This window comes from Panicum virgatum, chromosome 4K (genome assembly GCF_016808335.1).
Source record: "Panicum virgatum strain AP13 chromosome 4K, P.virgatum_v5, whole genome shotgun sequence".
Classification (NCBI taxonomy): Eukaryota; Viridiplantae; Streptophyta; class Magnoliopsida; order Poales; family Poaceae; genus Panicum; species Panicum virgatum.
Window position 1 is genome coordinate 4,031,934 of NC_053139.1, and position 18,835 is coordinate 4,050,768.

An 18,835-nucleotide genomic window follows, 5' to 3' on the forward strand; every position below is an offset into this window, starting at 1 on the left:
TAAAACTTGGATGTTGTGTGGATCAACCCTATGTGTTACTCGGTGCAAGAAAGTCGCTTTGAAAATTCTTTTCTCTCAAATGAACCCCTGCATAAAAATTAGCTTTCCGCAAATTAAACCCTAGCATTATTCTTGATTTACCCTGTGCATTATATTCCATTTATACCACCTCCATGGGTGTGGTTGGACTTGCTGAGTATGTTTGTACTCACCCTTTTCCTAATTTTTACAGAGGAAGATCCAGACTTCGTTCCCGAAGGCGTTGAGTAGGGGTTCCGTCCTGCACCCAACCTTGCCTGTGGATAGGGTCACCCGCAGGAAGCTCCGTATGGTGCAAGACTCTGATGACCTCTTCGTAGTTAATATCGTTGTGTGGGTTTTAGTTGTTATCCTCGCGATAGTGGTGCTTCACTGCCCATTACCGCGTAGAGTTGTACGGTGATGTACCATCTGATATAATAAATGTGTTATCAGCCTCCTGGGACTGATATTTGTATCACATTTAAGTCTTCTCTTGTAAGGGGACGCTTCAGGTGGTATCAGAGCCGTAGGTTGGCCATAGGACGTGACCCTAGAATCGAGACCCCTTTTTCGAGCCTTTCCACATTAGGACTGTCCTTGCTTAATCCTTTTTCCACTCATACACTCACCATTGACTCTTGCCCTATTCTAGATGGCTGACAATGGATGGAGTGGTGGAATCTGCCACGCAGAGCCAGACCTTCCTAAGTTATTGCTACTCAGCCTGGAACGCGTCGGAGTTGTGGACCCACCAGAGTATGTCTACCGGGAGTACGACTCCAGGGGCACTCTTCGGTGCGACATGATGATCTTCGTGGGAAAAAAACACCCGCTACCCTGACGTGGACCCCTGGTTCATCTCCACCACCGGCTTTCGCTTCCCAGACACCTATCGAAAGGCCGCCCGAAAAGCCCTGCGATGTCTGCGTGTGGTCTACAAGCATAATCTTCAGCAGACTCCTATGGGATTTTTCCTGCCTACTGGAGAAAGAGGACGCTCATGGATTGCCCGAATGAGAGGACTTGGGAGAGAAGAAGAACTAGAAGATACGGTCTCCCACCTATCCATCTACCTCACCGGCCTGGATGAACTCTACCGCGAACAGGCGGAACAACTGAAGCACCAAATCCGCAGGGCAGAAAAGGCAATCCAAGAAATGGAGGAACAACGGATAAGAGCCGTACGAGCTGAGAATTCCCTAGCCACTCTCCAAGCCCAATGGCAAAACCACGAGGCTCACAGAGGAGTAGGTGGGTGGATAGAGGAAGAACCCGAAGAAACCCATTGGGATAGGGGTACTCAGACCGAAGATGATGTGATAGAGCAGTGTCTTCCACCAAAGAAGCGCCCTATTCAGATCGAGGAAGAGTCCTCATAATAGGAGAGTAGCATACCTAAGCTAGAACTCCTATCCTAATAATCGTGTATCCATGGAAACTGTACCCCACCATGTTGTAATAATAAGTACCATCTATCCCCTTTGTACCCAAATATTTGTGTAAAGCTTGTTCACCCTTTGTTTTCAGATGGCTGAGGAAGGATGGACCCAGGGCAGTTGCCAAGCTGCACCTAGCTTCCCTAGCCTTTTGATCAATGCCCTGGAGAGTCTTGGTGTTTCGGAATGCCAAGGTACTACAGCAGAGAGTACGAGCACCATGGTACCATCCGCTGCAGGGTGATCCTGGTCATCGCTAGAAGTGACTGCGACCCCGACATCCAGCCATGGCGAGTGACCGTCACAGGGTTTAGGCACCCAGACACCTATCCCTTGGCCGTCAGGAAGGCACTCTGTTATCTGTGCCGGATTTTTTAAGGACACCTCGCCCCCACTCCGATGAGGTTCTTTCCCCCGGCCATCAGAACCCCAGTTTGAGAGGCTCGCATGAGAAGCCTGGAACGACGCCGCCATGAAGAGGACCCCCTGTACCAAGTGGCTACCTACCTAGCCTCCTTGGATCAGCTCTTTGATGAGCAAGCCAGCATCCTGAGGGAGCAGACCCATCGAGCCGAGCAAGCAGAGCTCGCGGTAAGACTGCAACAATTTTGGGCAGCCCAAGCCGAGGCAAGAGTCGCAGCCGCGGTCAGCAGCGAAGTGGTTGCCCAGGAGAGCCTCGGGAAGGCCCGGGACCGGCGTATGCAAGAATGGACCAGAAGTGGAACGCCAGTCCCGGCAATTGGGGAAGATCACGTCCTACTTGGGACGCCCGTCATAGGATGGGGACCACTGTTGGGAACCCCACAAGCCCCTCCCGAGAACCCTGAAGGGTCTACTGCCGCCGTTGAAGGAGAAGCTGCTGGACAACCCCTGAAAAATGGCAACCTAGAGAACGGCGAGCAAGGACTGCTCGTTCTCCTAGAGGCACACTCCGAAGAAGGCTCGCCCCGCGAGTAGCTTGTCCCGAAGCCACCCTAGAAGAAGCCCCCAGTCCCTCTGGCTTAAGTTGTACCCTTATTTGTGACCCTTGTACCAGAATGTATAGTACGCGCATGGCCTTGTCCCAGTGTGTACCCCCCTTGCAGTAATAAAGTTGTTTGTATTTGTTGTTTGCTAGTTTGTGTACTTGTTGTTAGTTTGTGTGCTTATCGGCGGAAGGTAGATTCTGCCTTTTCAAAAAAAAAACAAATTAAACAACTTAAACATCACTTAATCCTAATCCCAATCTCACAAAGACTCTACCCAATCTACAGATGGCTTCCCGAAGTGGTACGAGGGCCTCCCACAACCGGACCCCTACAGCCGCTGGCGCGGGAGGACAGCCTAATGGACAGAACCCTCTTCAGATCGAACAGAAAGCGAGCCAGAATGGAGGAGGAAACCAAGGAGAAGTGCCACTGCTACCACCTCCACCTTTCGGGGACTTGGCACAGGTGATAAGCAACTAGACCCTCATACTGGAAGCCCTGGCCAATGCCCTCATCAACAAGTGGCCATGAGAGCAGACCATGAATGACAAGCTGACAGCTTTCTTGAGGACCAAGCCACCCACCTTTGCAGGATTCGGCAAAACCTTGGAGGCAGATGACTGGCTGCGTGTGATCCAAAGGAAGCTCGAGCCGTTTGAATGCCAAGACCGAGACAAGGTTCTCCTGGCAGCTCACCAACTCACCGGAACTGCCTTAGCTTGGTGGGAGAATTACTGTGCCACTGTCGAAGATGCCACCACCATCACTTGGGATGAGTTTGTGAAAGAGTTCCATCGCTACCATATCCCCGCAGCCACCATGAAGCGCAAGGCGGATGAGTTCCGTGCACTGCAGCAAGGAAGCATGTCTGTGGAACAGTACACCTACCAGTTCATGGAGCTTGCCCTCTACGCACCAGAAGAAGTAAACAAGGATGAGAAGAAGCAGGACATGTTCAAGAAGGGATTGAGCCCAGAACTCCGAACCCTGCTTACCCCTCAGATATACCCAGACTTCAACACTCTGATGAACATGGCCATCCTCACAGAAAGGGCCAAGGCTGAAGAAAAGAAGGAAAACAAGCGCAAGTTCCTGGAAAGCAAAGCTCGCCAGCAGGACCACTTCCAGAAACCAAGGAGCTCCAGCTATACTGCACCAAGATCTCAGGCTCTAATGCAGTACAGGACCCAGTCACAAGTGACATGATCCCAAGCCCCTAACACATAGTTCAGAAGCCAGAACACCATGAAGGCCCCGCAGAGCAATGCCAGCCAAGTCACCACCAACAACAACAATGCTAGGGCCTGTTTCAACTGCCGAGAGACAGAGCATTACATTGCTAACTACCCATATGCCAAGAACAAGCCTGCTGCATTAGCCTTCTCCAACACGGTGAATGGGCCTAGGCCACCGGTGTCCGGAGCCAATCGTGTTCCCGTCGGCAGCAACAACAAGGGCAACAACAACAGCCAGCAGCGTTATGGACGAGCCCGCGTCAACCACATCAACGCGCAGGAGGCCCAAGGTGCACAAGGAGTGGTACTTGGTGAGTTCCTAGTCAGCTCAAATCTGGCAACAATATTATTTGATTCTGGAGCATCACACTCATTCATATCATCAAGCTTTGTGGATAAGCATAAAATACCTACAGTACTACATAAACACCCCTATTAACCCGGACGCCTGGAGGTGACATCAAGTGTCAACTAGGATGTCTATGGGTAAGGATCAATTTAAGTGGGATAGAATTTCTAACAGACCTAGTAGTACTTAAGTCTAAAGGAATAGACGTGATCCTTGGAATGGACTGGTTAAGCCTGCACAATGGTCTCATAAGTTGTACTGACAAGGTGGTACACCTAACAAACCCAGAAGGAGTACGAGTGACCTGCCATACCCGGGGAAGTGGACCAGACCCAATGGTGTTTAGCATGGAAGCCAAGTCCTTGGAAGAAGTCCCGGTAGTAAACAAATATCCAGATGTTTTCCCTGAAGAACTTCCCGGAATGCCACCAGATGGGGATATAGAATTTGTCATCGACCTTGTCCCTGGAACCTCTCCTATAGCCAAGAGACCCTATAGGATGGCAGCCTCTGAATTGGCAGAATTAAAGAAGCAGCTGGAAGAATTACAATGAATTGGCTTCATCAGACCAAGCTCGTCGCCTTGGGGAGCCCCAGTCCTATTTGTCAAGAAGAAGGATGGGAGCATGAGGTTGTGTGTAGATTATCGTGCACTGAATGAGGTTACCATCAAGAATAAGTACCCCCTCCCCAGGATTGATGACCTTTTCGATCAACTAAAAGGAGCCAAGTACTTCTCCAAGATTGATCTGAGGTCAGGATATTTTCAGCTCAAGATTAGAGAAAGCGACATCCCAAAGACAGCTTTTGTCACCCGTTACGGGCAGTTTAAGTTTACAGTGATGTCTTTTGGACTCACCAATGCACCTACTTATTTCATGAATCTCATGAACAAGGTGTTTATGGACGAGTTAGATAAGTTTGTTGTAGTCTTTATTGATGACATACTTATTTACTCCAAGGGTGTCCAGGAACACGAGCAACATCTGCAGGTAGTATTGGAAAAGCTGAGAGTACATAAGCTATATGCCAAATTTAGCAAGTGTGAATTCTGGCTTGAGAAAGTAGCTTTCCTTGGTCATATTCTAACCGCAGAAGGAGTAGCAGTGGACCCTGAGAAGGTCGAAGCAGTCTCCAACTGGCAGTAACCGACCAATGTTAGTGAAAACATAAGCTTTCTTAGATTAGCTGGGTATTATCGGAGATTCATTGAAGGATTTTCCAAGATAGCCCGGCCCATGACAGAGCTGCTCAAGAAGGATAAGAGATTCACCTGGACAGAGTCATGTGAAAGAAGTTTTCAAGAATTGAAGAATAGGTTGACAACCGCTCCGGTACTCACCCTACCGGACATTCACTGGGATTTTGTCATTTATTGTGACGCATCCCGACAAGGTTTAGGGTGTGTCCTTATGCAAGATGGAAAAGTAGTAGCTTATGCTTCCCGACAGCTCAGGCCTCATGAGCAGAATTACCCAACACATGATCTGGAGTTTGCAGCCGTAGTGCATGCCCTCAAAATTTGGAGGCACTACCTGATTGGAAACAAGTGTGAGATATACACAGATCATAAGAGCCTGAAGTATATCTTCACCCAACCAGATCTGAACCTCCGGCAGAGAAGATGTTTAGAACTGGCCAAGGATTATAATGTGGAAATTCACTACCACCCTGGCAAATCTAACGTGGTAGCTGATGCCTTAAGCCGGAAATCTTATGGACCCAGGGATGCTCATCTGCGAGAGAAAATGGCACAATTGAATGTGCACATTGTCCCTCGAGGCTCCCGCCACACGCTGGACGTCCAACCCACACTAGAGGACAGAATCAGAAAGGCCAAAGGTTTGGATAAAGATTTAATGAAAATCCGCAAATATACTGGAGAAAACAAAGCACCAAATTTCCGAATGGACGATAAGGGAACCTTGTGGTATAAAGATAGAATTTGTGTGCCCAAAGAAGGGGACTTCCGGCAAATGATCATGGACGAGGCTCATAACTCGGCATATTCCATCCACCCCGGGTCCACCAAAATGTATTTGGATTTAAAACAAAAGTATTGGAAGAATGGAATGAAGTCAGACATTGCCCAGTTCATTGCTCATTGCGACACATGCCAAAGGATCAAGGCGGAGCACCAGAAGCCAGCAGGATTACTACAACCCCTACCTATCCTAGTGTGGAAATGGGATGAGACAGGAATGGATTTTGTGGTAGGATTGCCCAAGACCCAGAAAGGTTATGATTCCATTTGGGTAATAGTGGACCGGCTCACCAAAGTCGCTCACTTTCTACCCGTACGGACCAATTATGGAGGAGAGAAGCTAGCCCAGCTCTATGTGGATAATATAGTAAAACTCCATGGTGTACCTAGTAGAATCATTTCAGATCGAGGGACCCAATTCACCTCCAAGTTTTGGAAAAGTCTGCATAAGGCCATGGGGACCAAATTGGACTTTAGTTCGGCCTATCACCCGCAGACTGATGGTCAGACTGAAAGGGAAAATCAAATTATGGAGGATATGTTAAGGGCATGTGTCCTTACCTATGGTAAAGATTGGGAAAAGAGTTTGCCCTATGCGGAGTTTTCATACAACAACGGTTATCAGGCAAGTTTAGGTATGTCACCATTTGAGGCTCTCTATGGGAGAAAGTGCAGAACCCCTCTGATGTGGTCAGGAGTAGGAGAGCGTTCAGTAGTCGGACCAGCCCACATAAAGGAAGTGGAAGAAAGAGTAGCAGAAATCCGCAAAAAGTTGAAAGCAGCCCAGTCCAGGCAGAAGAGCTACGCGGACAAGAAAAGATGAGAAATAAGTTTCAATCCAGGAGACTTCGTCTATCTTAAGGTTTCACCTATTCGAGGGACCCGAAGATTTCAAGTGCACGGAAAGTTAGCCCCTCGGTACATTGGACCGTACCAAGTGCTAAAGAAAGTCAGAAAAGTAGCCTACCGACTCCAACTACCAGAAGGAATGTCAGACATACACCCGGTGTTCCATGTCTCACAATTAAGAAGGTGTTTGAGTGTACCCGAGACAGAACACGTGCCAGTGGAGGCAATAGATTTGCAGCCAGACCTGCGATACCAGGAAGTACCGGTCAAAATTCTGGACACTGTCACAAAAAGAACAAGGAACTCAGAAGTACGGATTTGCAGAGTGCAATGGAGCAGACACGGGGTAGAAGAAGCTACGTGGAAACGCGAAGATGCTCTGAAGAAGGAGTTTCCCCATCTCTTTAGAAACCAGCCGAATCTCGAGGACGAGATTCCTTTTAAGTGGGGTAGGTTTGTAACATCTCAAAAAATTCACCAAATTAAATTACTCATTAAAAATATTTTTCAAAATATTTTCATCGCCGAGCTCGAATCTTTTCAGGCAATTTGTCGTCCGGACACCAAAACCCAATCTTTGTTCCGACACCGAAAGCAATCATCATTTAAACCTTCCCCGTTCTCCTCGTTTCTCGTGCGCGTCGCTTCTCATCGACACCACGCCCGGCTCGCGACCGTCGCCGCGAATCCCGCCGGCGCCTCCTCTTCTTTTTTTCCTCTTTCCTTTTTCCTTTCCCCTTTTCTTTTTCTCCCTTTTTCCTTTTTCTCTTTCTCCTTTTTCTTTTCTCCTTCCTCCTCCTCCCTGCTGCCTGCTCACGCACGGACAAGGCTCCCCTGTGCCACGCGCTGCAGCACCCCTCCATGCCCACGCGTTCCACGCGCCGCGGGATGCCCGACGCGCCACCCGGCCCTGCCCAAGCCGTCTCGTCGTCCTGTACAATGCCGCGAATCGCGCCGCCGCTCCTCGACACCTCGACGAGGCCAAACCTCCATTAATGGCCGCCGAACTCGGCCACCGGCGCCCCCCCTCTCCACCGCCTATAAATAGGCCCTGCGCGTCGCCCTCGACCCCCACAACCCCTCCAACCACTGCGTACCAACTCCACGAGCTCCCAGCACCGCCGCCCCGAAGCTTCACCGCCGCCTCCTACCGGCCACCGCGGGCGTGCCTCCTCGCTCCACCGCAGCCCAAGGTGAGGAGGGGAATGGAATCCCATCGTCCCCCTCGTCGTTTTGCCCCTCCTCCCGGCCGCCGCCATGCCCTGGGCCACCGGTGCCCTACCCCCCAGCGCCCCCCATCCCTCCCGTTCTGTTCCTGTGTCGCAAGGAAGAAGAAGGGCATAATTGCCCTGAGGCCCCTCCATTTCTTTCTAATCTATAAAGAGCCCTCCCACCTCTCTAGTTCTTTCCCAAAGAAGCCCCTCTCCTTTATTTCTTTAGAAAATTAGTCCCTCCACCATACAAAGATATCCATGAATATACCCCTGCCCCTTTTTAGAGTAACTCATGTGTTCCTAGAAATTCTAATCGAGCCCATACCATCTCAAAAATAATTACAAAGAACCCTTATATCCGTATTTAGCCCCTAAACGCCTCTTTAACTCCTCATTTTATGCGCCAAAAATCCTCCAAGTGCCCCCAAATTCGACCACACAAATTCTTATATTATTTTGGCCATGCCATTCAAAAATCTCCCAAAAATACTCTTCCTACCCTTTGCTCATTAATTGTTTCCGATTCGAGCTCAACGGTAAAACCTTTATTTCTTTTTCTTTATTGTGTGTTTGTTTGTGTGCATCGTAGATCATGGTGTGAACAAGGGAGAACCCGTCGACGAGCAGTACCGCGAGCAAGTGTGCGAGGACCAGTACCGCGACCCCAAACTCGAAGGACAGTACCTCGAGCAGGGCTTCCCAGAAGGCTTTGAGAACGGCAAGTTCAATCCCATCCTTTAATGCATATTTTGTCCCAGTTTTATAAACACAACCTATTAGCCTATTTTACAAAACTGCATATGTTTTGACTGCTGAAAACATGGTTGGATAGCCACCCCTTGATTTGTTATAACCATTCCTTGACCACCTAGATTAATGTCCGAATATGATTCATTCTATTTGGATGTTAATCACTGCTAGAACGCTTAGGACCTCGAACACGGTACCACTTGTTTTATAAAAAGAAAATGTGTGAGTGTGTGGAAAGAGAAAATATGGAATTTTCGAAAGATGAGTTTAGACGGGATGGATGTCACTTCTGTGTGAATTGCCGAATGGTGTGCTCGTACCTGTGTAGTTGAGCAAGGAAGGGTGATATCCATCTTGTCACAATTAAGGACCGAGTTGGTGTGTCATCTTGCCTAACTCCACTATCGTGCAAACCACTCGACCGTTGTATGTGGCAACGGCTTAGCATAAATCTCACTAGTTAGTCTGATTGCCATCAGGAGAGCTGAGAGCAACGGGTGACTAAGGAGAAGGGATAAGCTTTGTGTGACTTATGCCCCGGTTAAACCTCGGAAATAGGTTAATGGCCCCTTGGTGGATCCCGTGGTGGCTAGTCAGGTCTAGCTAAGGTGGGTAATGGCTTTGTTGGGATCTGCACCGACACTAAGGTGATCGTACTGCGGTACCCCGCTTGTGGGTAAAGTTGCACACCTCTGCAGAGTTAAAATATATTCGAATAGCCGTGCCCACAATACTCGGTGAGTTACGGTTTGGTCACACAACTAGTGTTTCTTCTGGAAATGGATGGGTTGGCGTGAGTTGTTTTGGAAAAGTGTCCGACAGTTGTGCCGTGTGCTACGGCGGATGAGGAGTCCGGTAGCAAATTTAAAACTTGGATGATGTGTGGATCAACCCTATGTGTTACTCGGTGCGAGAAAGTTGCTTTGAAAATTCTTTTCTCTAAAATGAACCCTTGCATAAAAATTAGCTTTCCGCAAATTAAACTCTAGCCTTATCCTTGATTTACCCTGTGCATTATATTCTATTTATACCCCCTCCGTGGGTGTGGTTGGACTTGCTGAGTACGTTTGTACTCAACCCTTTCCTAATTTTTACAGAGGAAGATCCAGACTTCGTTCCCGAAGACGTTGAGTAGGGGTTCCGTCCTGCACCCAACCTTGCCTGTGGATAGGGTCACCCGCAAGAAGCTCCGTATGGCGCAAGACTCTGATGACCTCTTCGTAGTTAATGTCGTTGTGTGGGTTTTAATTGTTATCCTCGTGATAGTGACGCTTCACTGCCCATTACCACGTAGAGTTGTACGGTGATGTACCATCTAATGTAATAAATGTGTTATCAGTCTCCTGGGACTGATATTTATATCACATTTAAGTCTTCTCTTGTGAGGGAACGCTTCACCCTTACAGTACACTTTCCTACCCAATGCATCCACTGTGAGAAACCCTTCCACCATAATCTCTTGTGAGAACAACTCATGCCTATAAAGAGGAACCCAAAAACAAATGCAAAACCAATCAATAGGCGCTACTGAATAACCTATGATAACCTATGATTTCACCATTTTACCCTACGTCGACATCGGTTTTGGGGAGACAGATTTTGGCTTACCTGATGTCGACGCCGTCGACCTCCATCGCCTCCTCGAGAAGTAAGGGAGGTTCAGACGAGGGGGGGCTAGCCATCTGCTTCAAGTGGCCTGCATCACTCTTCCTTGGAGGTCTTCCTCGTCCGCCGTTGCGCCGCCTCCGCCGCTGTAGGGTTAGGGTTCGTCGCGGAGGGGTGAGTGTTTCTGTGTGTGGCGTGACCGACTGGCTCAGACGGCTCGGTCGGCCTTATCATTGGGGTATGGCTACTCTCGAACGGCTCGGCTCAGCTCGCCAGGGTATTTTGAGCCGTGGAATCAGCTCGGGACGTACAATACGGTCTGCAAATGGACCCAAAGATGATTCAAGCGTATAAAATGGCACGAGCCGGGTAGAGATGAATTTGTAATGGCATGTTTCCAAATAGACGAATAGTAATGGCAGAACTCCGAACTCGCAGAATTGTAATGGCACGAATCCAATTAACCCAAAAAAAAATATGGGACTTGCATCCCTAAGTGCCAGCCACCTTCTCTCCACCACCAGTCCACCACCTTGCCCATTTCTCTTCTCCTCCCCCCTGCCACCCAGTGACCCGGAGATCGCGCAGCCAGCGTGCTGCGATCCATCGAGTCACAACGCAGAACTCCGGCCTGCGGGCTGCAGCACTATGCTGCGGTAGTCGGCGGCGGAGCGGATTCTCCGACCGGCCATGAGGTCATCACGAGTAAGCGGCAATGCCTCACCACAATTGTTCCTCTCTCCATGTTCTCATGTTTAGCGCTGTAATCAGTGTGGCGGATCTTGCTTTTGGTTCAAGACTAGATGGTGGTTCAGATACGAAGGTGGTTTGCATAGCATACGTTGCCATTCTTTTTATTGTTCTAAGCTGGACGAATCCCGCAAGGATCCATTCGCCCACGAGCCATCAGCAGCACCTCCCAAGTCCCGATCGAATCTTCACCCCCAAAATAGCCATTGGGTCGGGTGAGGAGAAGCTCGAATCAAGCTGTTTCGGGCGATTCCTCGCCGGCCCGGGCGTCCCAGGCCACCAGCAAGCACCTCCAAGCCTGGATCTAGCCTTATGGGGAGAAGGGCCCTGGCTGTGCAGCTGGGAGATCAACCAACCATTGCCGTTCCGCGCTGGCATGAACTTGGGAGGAGAAAAATGACTTGTAATGTTGAATACTGCAGTAGTACTTAGATCTAGTTTACACACATCGTTTTTGAAGCATGGTCTTAGAGAAAACATCGCACGTCTTGCCCTGAATAAATAGTAATATGCTAAAATATTTGACTTTCACAGATTGGCTTGCTTTAACTGATGCTCTTATATCTTGAGGTACGGCCCTGCTATAAAAATACAAAATGCCATCTGGGCTTTGGATCTAACAAAAGGAACACCGTGCAAGATTCTGGTTATACTCCTGCTTGCTGTCGATTCTGGTTGCCATTAGACTATTGGAGTGAAAGATTGTGGCTTCTACTTTAGCTTTGCACCTCGAGTTCTAAAATAAGTCGAAGTGTAGTTTCAGTAACTTAACTGGACTACTGGTGATCCCATTAGAGACTGCAACGATCTAGCATATAGTGCAGCACCAGGCTGTTGATCAAGTTTACTTTAGTTCTGATCTGACGATTTGCTGGTCACCTTCAGACTTTGATTGTGCTGCTAACATTCACTATATTCACATCATTTACTGTATTAAACTCTGAACCCTATGACTTCTCTTGTAGACTTTGATGATGAAAGCTGCAGAGTCTTTGTCCTGGTCGGACCTCCCTTCAGAGCTCCTAGGCCTTGTCCTTGAGCGCCTCCCCTCCCTAGCTGATCGTGTTCGACTGAGAGCAGTCTGTCAGCCTTGGCGCTCCAATGCTCGGCTGCAATCGCCGTCCCCTCCCCTCCCGTGGCTCAGCCTCCTTGATGGCACCTTCCTGAGCATCCCAGATGGTAAAGTTATCCGAATGGCTCTACCAGATAATGCCCACTGCTATGGCTCCATTGACAACTGGCTCTTCCTAATGCAAATCGATGGAGGGTGCTCATTGATGAATCCTTTCTCAAAGGCCACACTGGACCTTCCTAAGCTAGCCGCTGTTTGGTGCCGTGATTGGTTGAATTCAGACAACAGATTTACAACGCTTTTCTATAAGCTGGTGGTTCCCTCGCCCCCGGACTCCTCACCAGAATCCCTTGTTGCTGTGCTGATCGTGGATGATGTTAATTGCAGTACAGTTTGTATTTGCCAGCCGCCAGTTGCTACCGACTTGTCTAGAGGAAGGGGCATGCAACCGTCTTGGTCCTTGTTTGACGTCGCATTCTTCAATGGGAAGCTATATGGAACTGCTTTTGGTAAGCTTGTTTCCTTTGAGATTGGTTATGACCTTGGGAGTAAGCCGAAGATCTCAGCCACTGACTGCATAATCAACTACAGGGATGATATATGGGACTTGCCCGAATCCTTATCCAGAGAGAGGTCATATTTTTTTTTACTAGGCAAGGCCACAAAGGGGCCAGCCGGTGCCACCAGAGGTGGCCTGGGAACGCGCCACAGAGGGGCCGCAAGAGAGGTCATATATGTCTAGGGAATATCTTGTTGAATGTCGTGGTAAACTGTTGAGGGTTGCACGCTTTATTCAGGACCATCCCGGTCACGCAAGTCTTCTCTTTGAGCATGATCGCACTATTGCATTTAGTGTCTTTGAGGCAGACTTGAGCACCAATCCTGCTCAGTGGAGACGGGTCAATAACTTGGGCAGCCAGGCGCTCTTCGTTGGGCGGCATTGCTCTAAGTCTTTCCCTCCTGGAGAGTACAATGGAATTCAAGAGGATTGCATATATTTCATGTGTGACTATACTTTGCCAGATTATGCTGTGGATCCTCTTCGTGACTCTGGCGTTTACAACTTGAGAAATGGGATGATCACCCCGTTGCTGTCACAGACTGCAACAGCACCGCAGCATCATGGTGGCCAGCGGCGTCCAACATGGTTCTTTCCTGCTGATCCTGCTGATTCTATATAGTCAAACCAGCTTACCTTGTTTAGTGTATTGGGATTATGTAACTCTACGTTGTTTGTGCTCTTAAATGTTATCTGATGTCTACTTAGCGCATTAGTGTTTTGTTGTTGAACCACATTAACTATTATCTACTCATCAAGACTCATGTATTATGTTCACCACCTATATATGCTCTATGCTAGTCTCTCTTTTTGCTGAGTTGATTTGCATCTGTTCCCTATAACAAATTACCAATACTGCACTGAATCAAGGAGGAATGTTTCATTTTTCAAATAATCTGCTAATTTTATTGACCTCTTTTTTTGTTGGTGGAGCTCTGCTTTTTTTGAAAGATTTAAATTTTTTTTGAAAGATGTGGAGCTCTGCTTTTCCTCTTGTTATAACTGGATTTGTGCTTACAAACTCATGCAGTGATAGCAGTGTATTCACCAGTACTGCAGTAGGATACCTGAGCATCCTGAGTTTCTGTTGCGCATTCATGTGTTCTGGGATTTTTTTTGTCCATTTTAATAAGACGAGACTATAAAAAATTAAAAAGTTGACGCTATTGCTGCAATCTAGTCGAGCAGAAATACCATTTTACTTTAAAAAGGTGGGCGCCGAGTTGAAGAAATTGGCAACCTGCTCCTCGTCGCCGTGATGGCATGGCCCTGGCCGGCGCGCCGCGCTCCAGGGCTAACGGCGAAGAGTACCCGCGTCTTGTGCAGCGTGATCCCGAGAGATGAGTTCCAGGCTTCCAGCACCCAAAGATCTGTTCACGGCGGCTGCGGCGGTCTTCCTCGTTGCCGATGTAAGCGGCGCGCGGCGCTGGCGATGAAGCCGATCTCGGGAGAAACGAAACTTGATGCGCATTGTGATTTGTCAGGAGAACTAGGTGAAGCTACTGCACGTATTCTGGCCTTCTGGGGACAAGGCGGCGCAAGCATTGCGCCATGTCGAAGGCGCGCGCCGAGTGGCAGCCACCTGCTCGTCGTCGGTCGCCGCCGCCATGGCATGGAGGCATGGCCCCGTGGCCAGCGCGCCGCGGCGCTCGAGGGCTAACGGCGAAGACTGAAGAGTACCCGCGTGACCGCGTCCCACTCCCATGCGTGATGCCGAGAGATGAGTTCCAGCGCGCGGATGTGGATTCGCGTCGGCGTCAGCGCCGTCTTCCTCATCGGCGATGTCTTGTCCGCGCGACTCGGTAAGCAGCGCTCGCGGCGCGGCCATGGCGTGGCAGTACGTTCGTCTCCTCCGTATGTATGCAATCTGACCCGCTTCAAATCTCGATCGACTGTTGTGGATCCGACGGCCCCAGGCACCTTGGAGATGGACGTATTTCGTTTACCGTCCCGGGAGTGGACGGCATTTCGTTTACAGTATATGACGGTGTTTTGAGAGAAAAATCACAAAAGATTTTCTCTGCGTGGAAAATAAAGATGCGGGCGTGCCAGTGTATATAGAAAATGCACAAGAGAAACAAAAGATAGAGAACACATGCTTTATTCATATTTTTTAGAAATACAAATACAGGTTCCCTTATACAAGTGCGCGCTCCATAGTCTGCCGTCGTTGGGTAGATCCGACTTGGGCGATGTGGTGTTCTGGTTCCCAGGGCCTTGAGAAGCTCCTGGTTAATTAACTCCGCAAGACTAGCTTGCTGGAGCACGTCCGATTAAGCTGCTGTGGTTGTCATCAACAGTCTTCGCTTCACGTTCTCCATGCAAGATGATGGTGGTGGTGCAGATGTGGACGTCGGCGTTGTCCATGGCCTCGTCAGTGTCCATGAGCCGGTGTAGCGCAGCTGGAACATCAGCGGCGCTCGCCCGTGTCGTTCGGCCTCGTCGGTCTCGAACGGCGGTGTAGTCGTAGTAGGGGTATGTTGGCGATGCATGGTCGCGCGAACTAGACCAAGTCATTGTCGCGGCAGCTTGTTGCGGTCGATTTGGTCGTTGCAAGCATTGTAGATTAGCAGAGAAATCCCATCTGCCGGAAACTTCACAATCAGCTAACTGACTTGTTAGCTTGTGGTAGTGCATGCGCACGTACGTGCATGCAGAGTGCCCCCACGTACTTCCACTTCATGTCGAAGTAGATGGACCTCCAGACACTGCCTAGCGCCTCCGGCTGCTGATGTCAGGGAAGTGGCCATCGATGATGAGGGGTGCCACCACTCTGCCGGCAGCCGAGCCAAAGTAATCGTCGACGATGACGGGGTCGCCGCTCCGCTAGAGGGCGAGTCGAAGTGACCCTCGACGCTGATGAGCCGAAGTGGTTGTTGATGATGAGCAGGCGAACGTCGACCATGAGCCGGAGGTACCACGCTGCTGCCTTTCCCCTTCGCGTTGATGGAGTCCTGACGGTCGGCTTCATAGCGGATGACGGATGCCGGCCGCTTGCCGGCTCCTTCGCTGCGTGCTTGATGGAGAGGAACCCCGGCCGAGAAGGGCCACCAGCAGCCTGGGCGTCGAGGGGCGAAGAAGTCCCACGGGAAGACCGTCCGCAGAGACCGCGTGCTTGATGGAGAGGAACCCCGGCCGAGAAGGGCCACCAGCAGCCTGGGTGTCGATGGGCGAAGAAGTCCCACGGGAAGACCGTCCGCAGAGAGCTTCATTCATCCTCTAGTAGTGTTAAAACATCTATACGTAGATGTTTTTTACTATTTTGGCAATTTCACCAACTAGTCAGGGCCGGCCCTGTAGTGTTGGCAGGCGGGGCAGCCGCCCTGGCCCCCCAAATCATAGGGGCCCCGGTCATATATGCATGCAGAATATATATACGAAGGTCCAAACTGTCGTATGCTGTCAGTCCAACGAAAACTGCAAACAATCAGCCAAATGCAAACAATCCTAGCGAAGCCACCGAGAGGAACGCCTGCCTGTTCAGCTGTTCTCCGTAAAAAAAAGAAAAAGAAATGCCTGTTCTCCTCCTCGGCTCCTCATCGGCTATCCGCATGACCATCTCTCTGCAGTATGCGCGACGCCACAACCGCACCCAAAGATTGCCTTGCTCCCTCGCCCTCGGCAGACTGATTTCCCCTAAGGCCCTAACACCTGAAGGAAGGTAGGAAGGATCGATCCCAATTCCCAAACTAATTAGCGTTCGATTCAGTATCATGTTTTTGCATAATCCTTTTCTTTTTTTCTGTAAAATCTCAATAAGTATTGTAATCTTTGTTTCTTTTGTTCTAAAGAGCTTTAGTAGGATTTTCATCCGTTCAAGATATAGGGATTAGGGATGCAAGTTCTTGTAAATTTTAGTTGTGCCCTAGTTTTGAGCCACTTGTGTTACCATCGGGTGTTTGCAAGTTATACTTTTGACGTACTTTTATGCAACTGTTTTCACCATATGAATTTTTTATAATCCATCGAAATCAACTATGCAACTGAACTTTTTTTTTTGAGATTAGCAACTGAACTAGTTGGATGTTTATGTTTATTAGGGGCCTCCAATTTTGGTTTTGCCCCGGACCCCAAGAAACACAGGGTCGGCCCTGCAACTAGTTAACCATCAATATGAACCCCTAGATCTAAGAGAAATTGAGTAAATGGTGCCAGAATTAAGTAGGTTCTACTCCTTAGCTTGTTAAAGAGGGTGTTTCTTGGACTCAGTTTGCATATCGCGCGATAAACGGGTTGTTCATAATGCCTCCAGGTTGGCAGCTGCACTACTCTGGCATCTTCACCAACTAGTTAACCAACAATTTGAACCGCTAGACCAAAGAAAAAGTGACTAAATGGTGCCAGAATTGAGTAGCTTCTACTCCTTGGCTTGTTAAAGAGGGTGTTTCTTGGACTCAATTTTCATTTCGAGCGATAAACGGTTTGTTCATAATGCCTCCAGGTTGGCAGCTGCACTACTCTGGCATCTTCACCAACTAGTTAACCATCAATTTGAGCCCCTAGACCTAAGAGAAATTGAGTAAATGGTGCCAGAATTTAGTAGGTTCTACTCCTTAGCTTGTTAAAGAGGGTGTTTCTTGGACTCAATTTTCATTTCGCGCGATAAACGGTTTGTTCATAATGCCTTCAGGTTGGCAGCTGCACTACTCTGGCATCTTCACCAACTAGTTAACCAACAATTTGAAGTGCTAGACCAAAGTAAAAGTGAATAAATGGTGCCAGAAATGAGTAGCTTCTACTCCCTGGCTTGTTCAAGAGGGTGTTTCTTGGACTCAGTTTTCATTTCGCGCGATAAACGGTTTGTTCATAATGCCTCCATGTTGGCAGCTGCACTACTCTGGCATCTTCACCAACTAGTTAACCATCAATTTGAGCCACTAGACCTAAGAGGAATTGAGTAAATGGTGCCAGAATTAAGTAGCTTCTACTCCTTGTCTTGTTAAAGATGGTGTTTCTTGGACTCAGTTTTCATTTTGCATGATAAATAGTTTGTTCACAATGCCTCCAGGTTGGCACCTACACTACTCTGACATCTTCACAAACTAGTTAACCATCAATTTGAACCGCTAGAACAAAGGGAAAGTGAGTAAATGGTGCCAGAATTGAGTAGCTTCTACTCCTTGGCTTGTTAAAGAGGGTGTTTCTTGGACTCAGTTTTCATTTCGCGCGATAAACGGTTTGTTCATAATGCCTCCATGTTGGCAGCTGCACTACTCTGGCATCTTCACCAACTAGTTAACCATCAATTTGAGCCCGTATACCTAAGAGAAATTGAGTAAATGGTGCCAGAATTAAGTAGGTTCTACTCCTTGGCTTGTTAAAGATGATGTTTCTTGGACTCAGTTTTCATTTTGCGCGATAAACGGTTTGTTCAAAATGCCTCCAGGAAGGCTCCTACACGACTCTGGCATTTTCATCAACTAGTTAACCATCAATTTGAACCCCTAAACCTAAGAGAAAATGAGTAAATTGTGCCAGAATTGATCCTTGGCTTGTTAAAGATGGTGTTTATTTGACTCCGTTTTCATTTCGCGCGATAAACAGTTTGTTCAAAATGCCGCCAGGAAGGCACCTACATGACTCTGGCGTCTTCACCAACTAGTTAACCATCAATTTGAACCCCTAGACCTAAGAGAAATTAAGTAAATGGTGCTAGAATTGAGTAGTTTCTACTCCTTGGCTTGTTAAAGATGGTGTGTCTTGAACTCAGTTTTCATTTCGCGCGATAAACAGTTTGTTCAAAATGCCTCCAGGAAGGCACCTACACGACTCTGGCATCTTCATCAACTAGTTAACTATCAATTTGAACCCCCTAGACCTAAGAGAAATTGAGTAAATAGTGCCAGAATTGAGTAGCTTCTACTCCTTGGCTTGTTAAAGATGGTGTTTCTTGGACTCAGTTTTCATTTCGCGCGATAAACGGTTTGTTCATAATGCCTCCAGGTCGACACCTACACTACTCTGACATCTTCACCAACTAGTTTACCATCAATTTGAACCGCTAGACCAAAGGGAAAGTGAGTAAATGGTGCCAGAATTGAGT

General features: G+C 48.5%; 1 protein-coding gene across 4 annotated transcripts; it reads left to right on the forward strand.

The window, feature by feature from the left end:
• Positions 1 to 10,943: 10,943 nt before the first annotated feature.
• LOC120702612 (probable F-box protein At4g22060) lies at positions 10,944 to 13,603 on the forward strand. 4 transcript variants are annotated; one of them, XM_039986474.1, is made up of 4 exons: positions 10,944 to 11,116; positions 12,127 to 12,546; positions 12,626 to 12,742; positions 12,825 to 12,852. In XM_039986474.1, exons 1-4 carry the CDS (start codon positions 11,102 to 11,104, stop codon positions 12,828 to 12,830), a joined length of 558 nt encoding a protein of 185 aa, XP_039842408.1. In that variant the 5' UTR covers positions 10,944 to 11,101; the 3' UTR covers positions 12,831 to 12,852. The 4 variants fall into 4 exon arrangements, with proteins under 4 accessions (XP_039842408.1, XP_039842407.1, XP_039842409.1 ...); XM_039986473.1 differs by having other exon boundaries at positions 12,127 to 12,742; positions 12,825 to 13,033; XM_039986475.1 differs by lacking the exon at positions 12,825 to 12,852 and having other exon boundaries at positions 12,621 to 12,762.
• Positions 13,604 to 18,835: the final 5,232 nt, after the last annotated feature.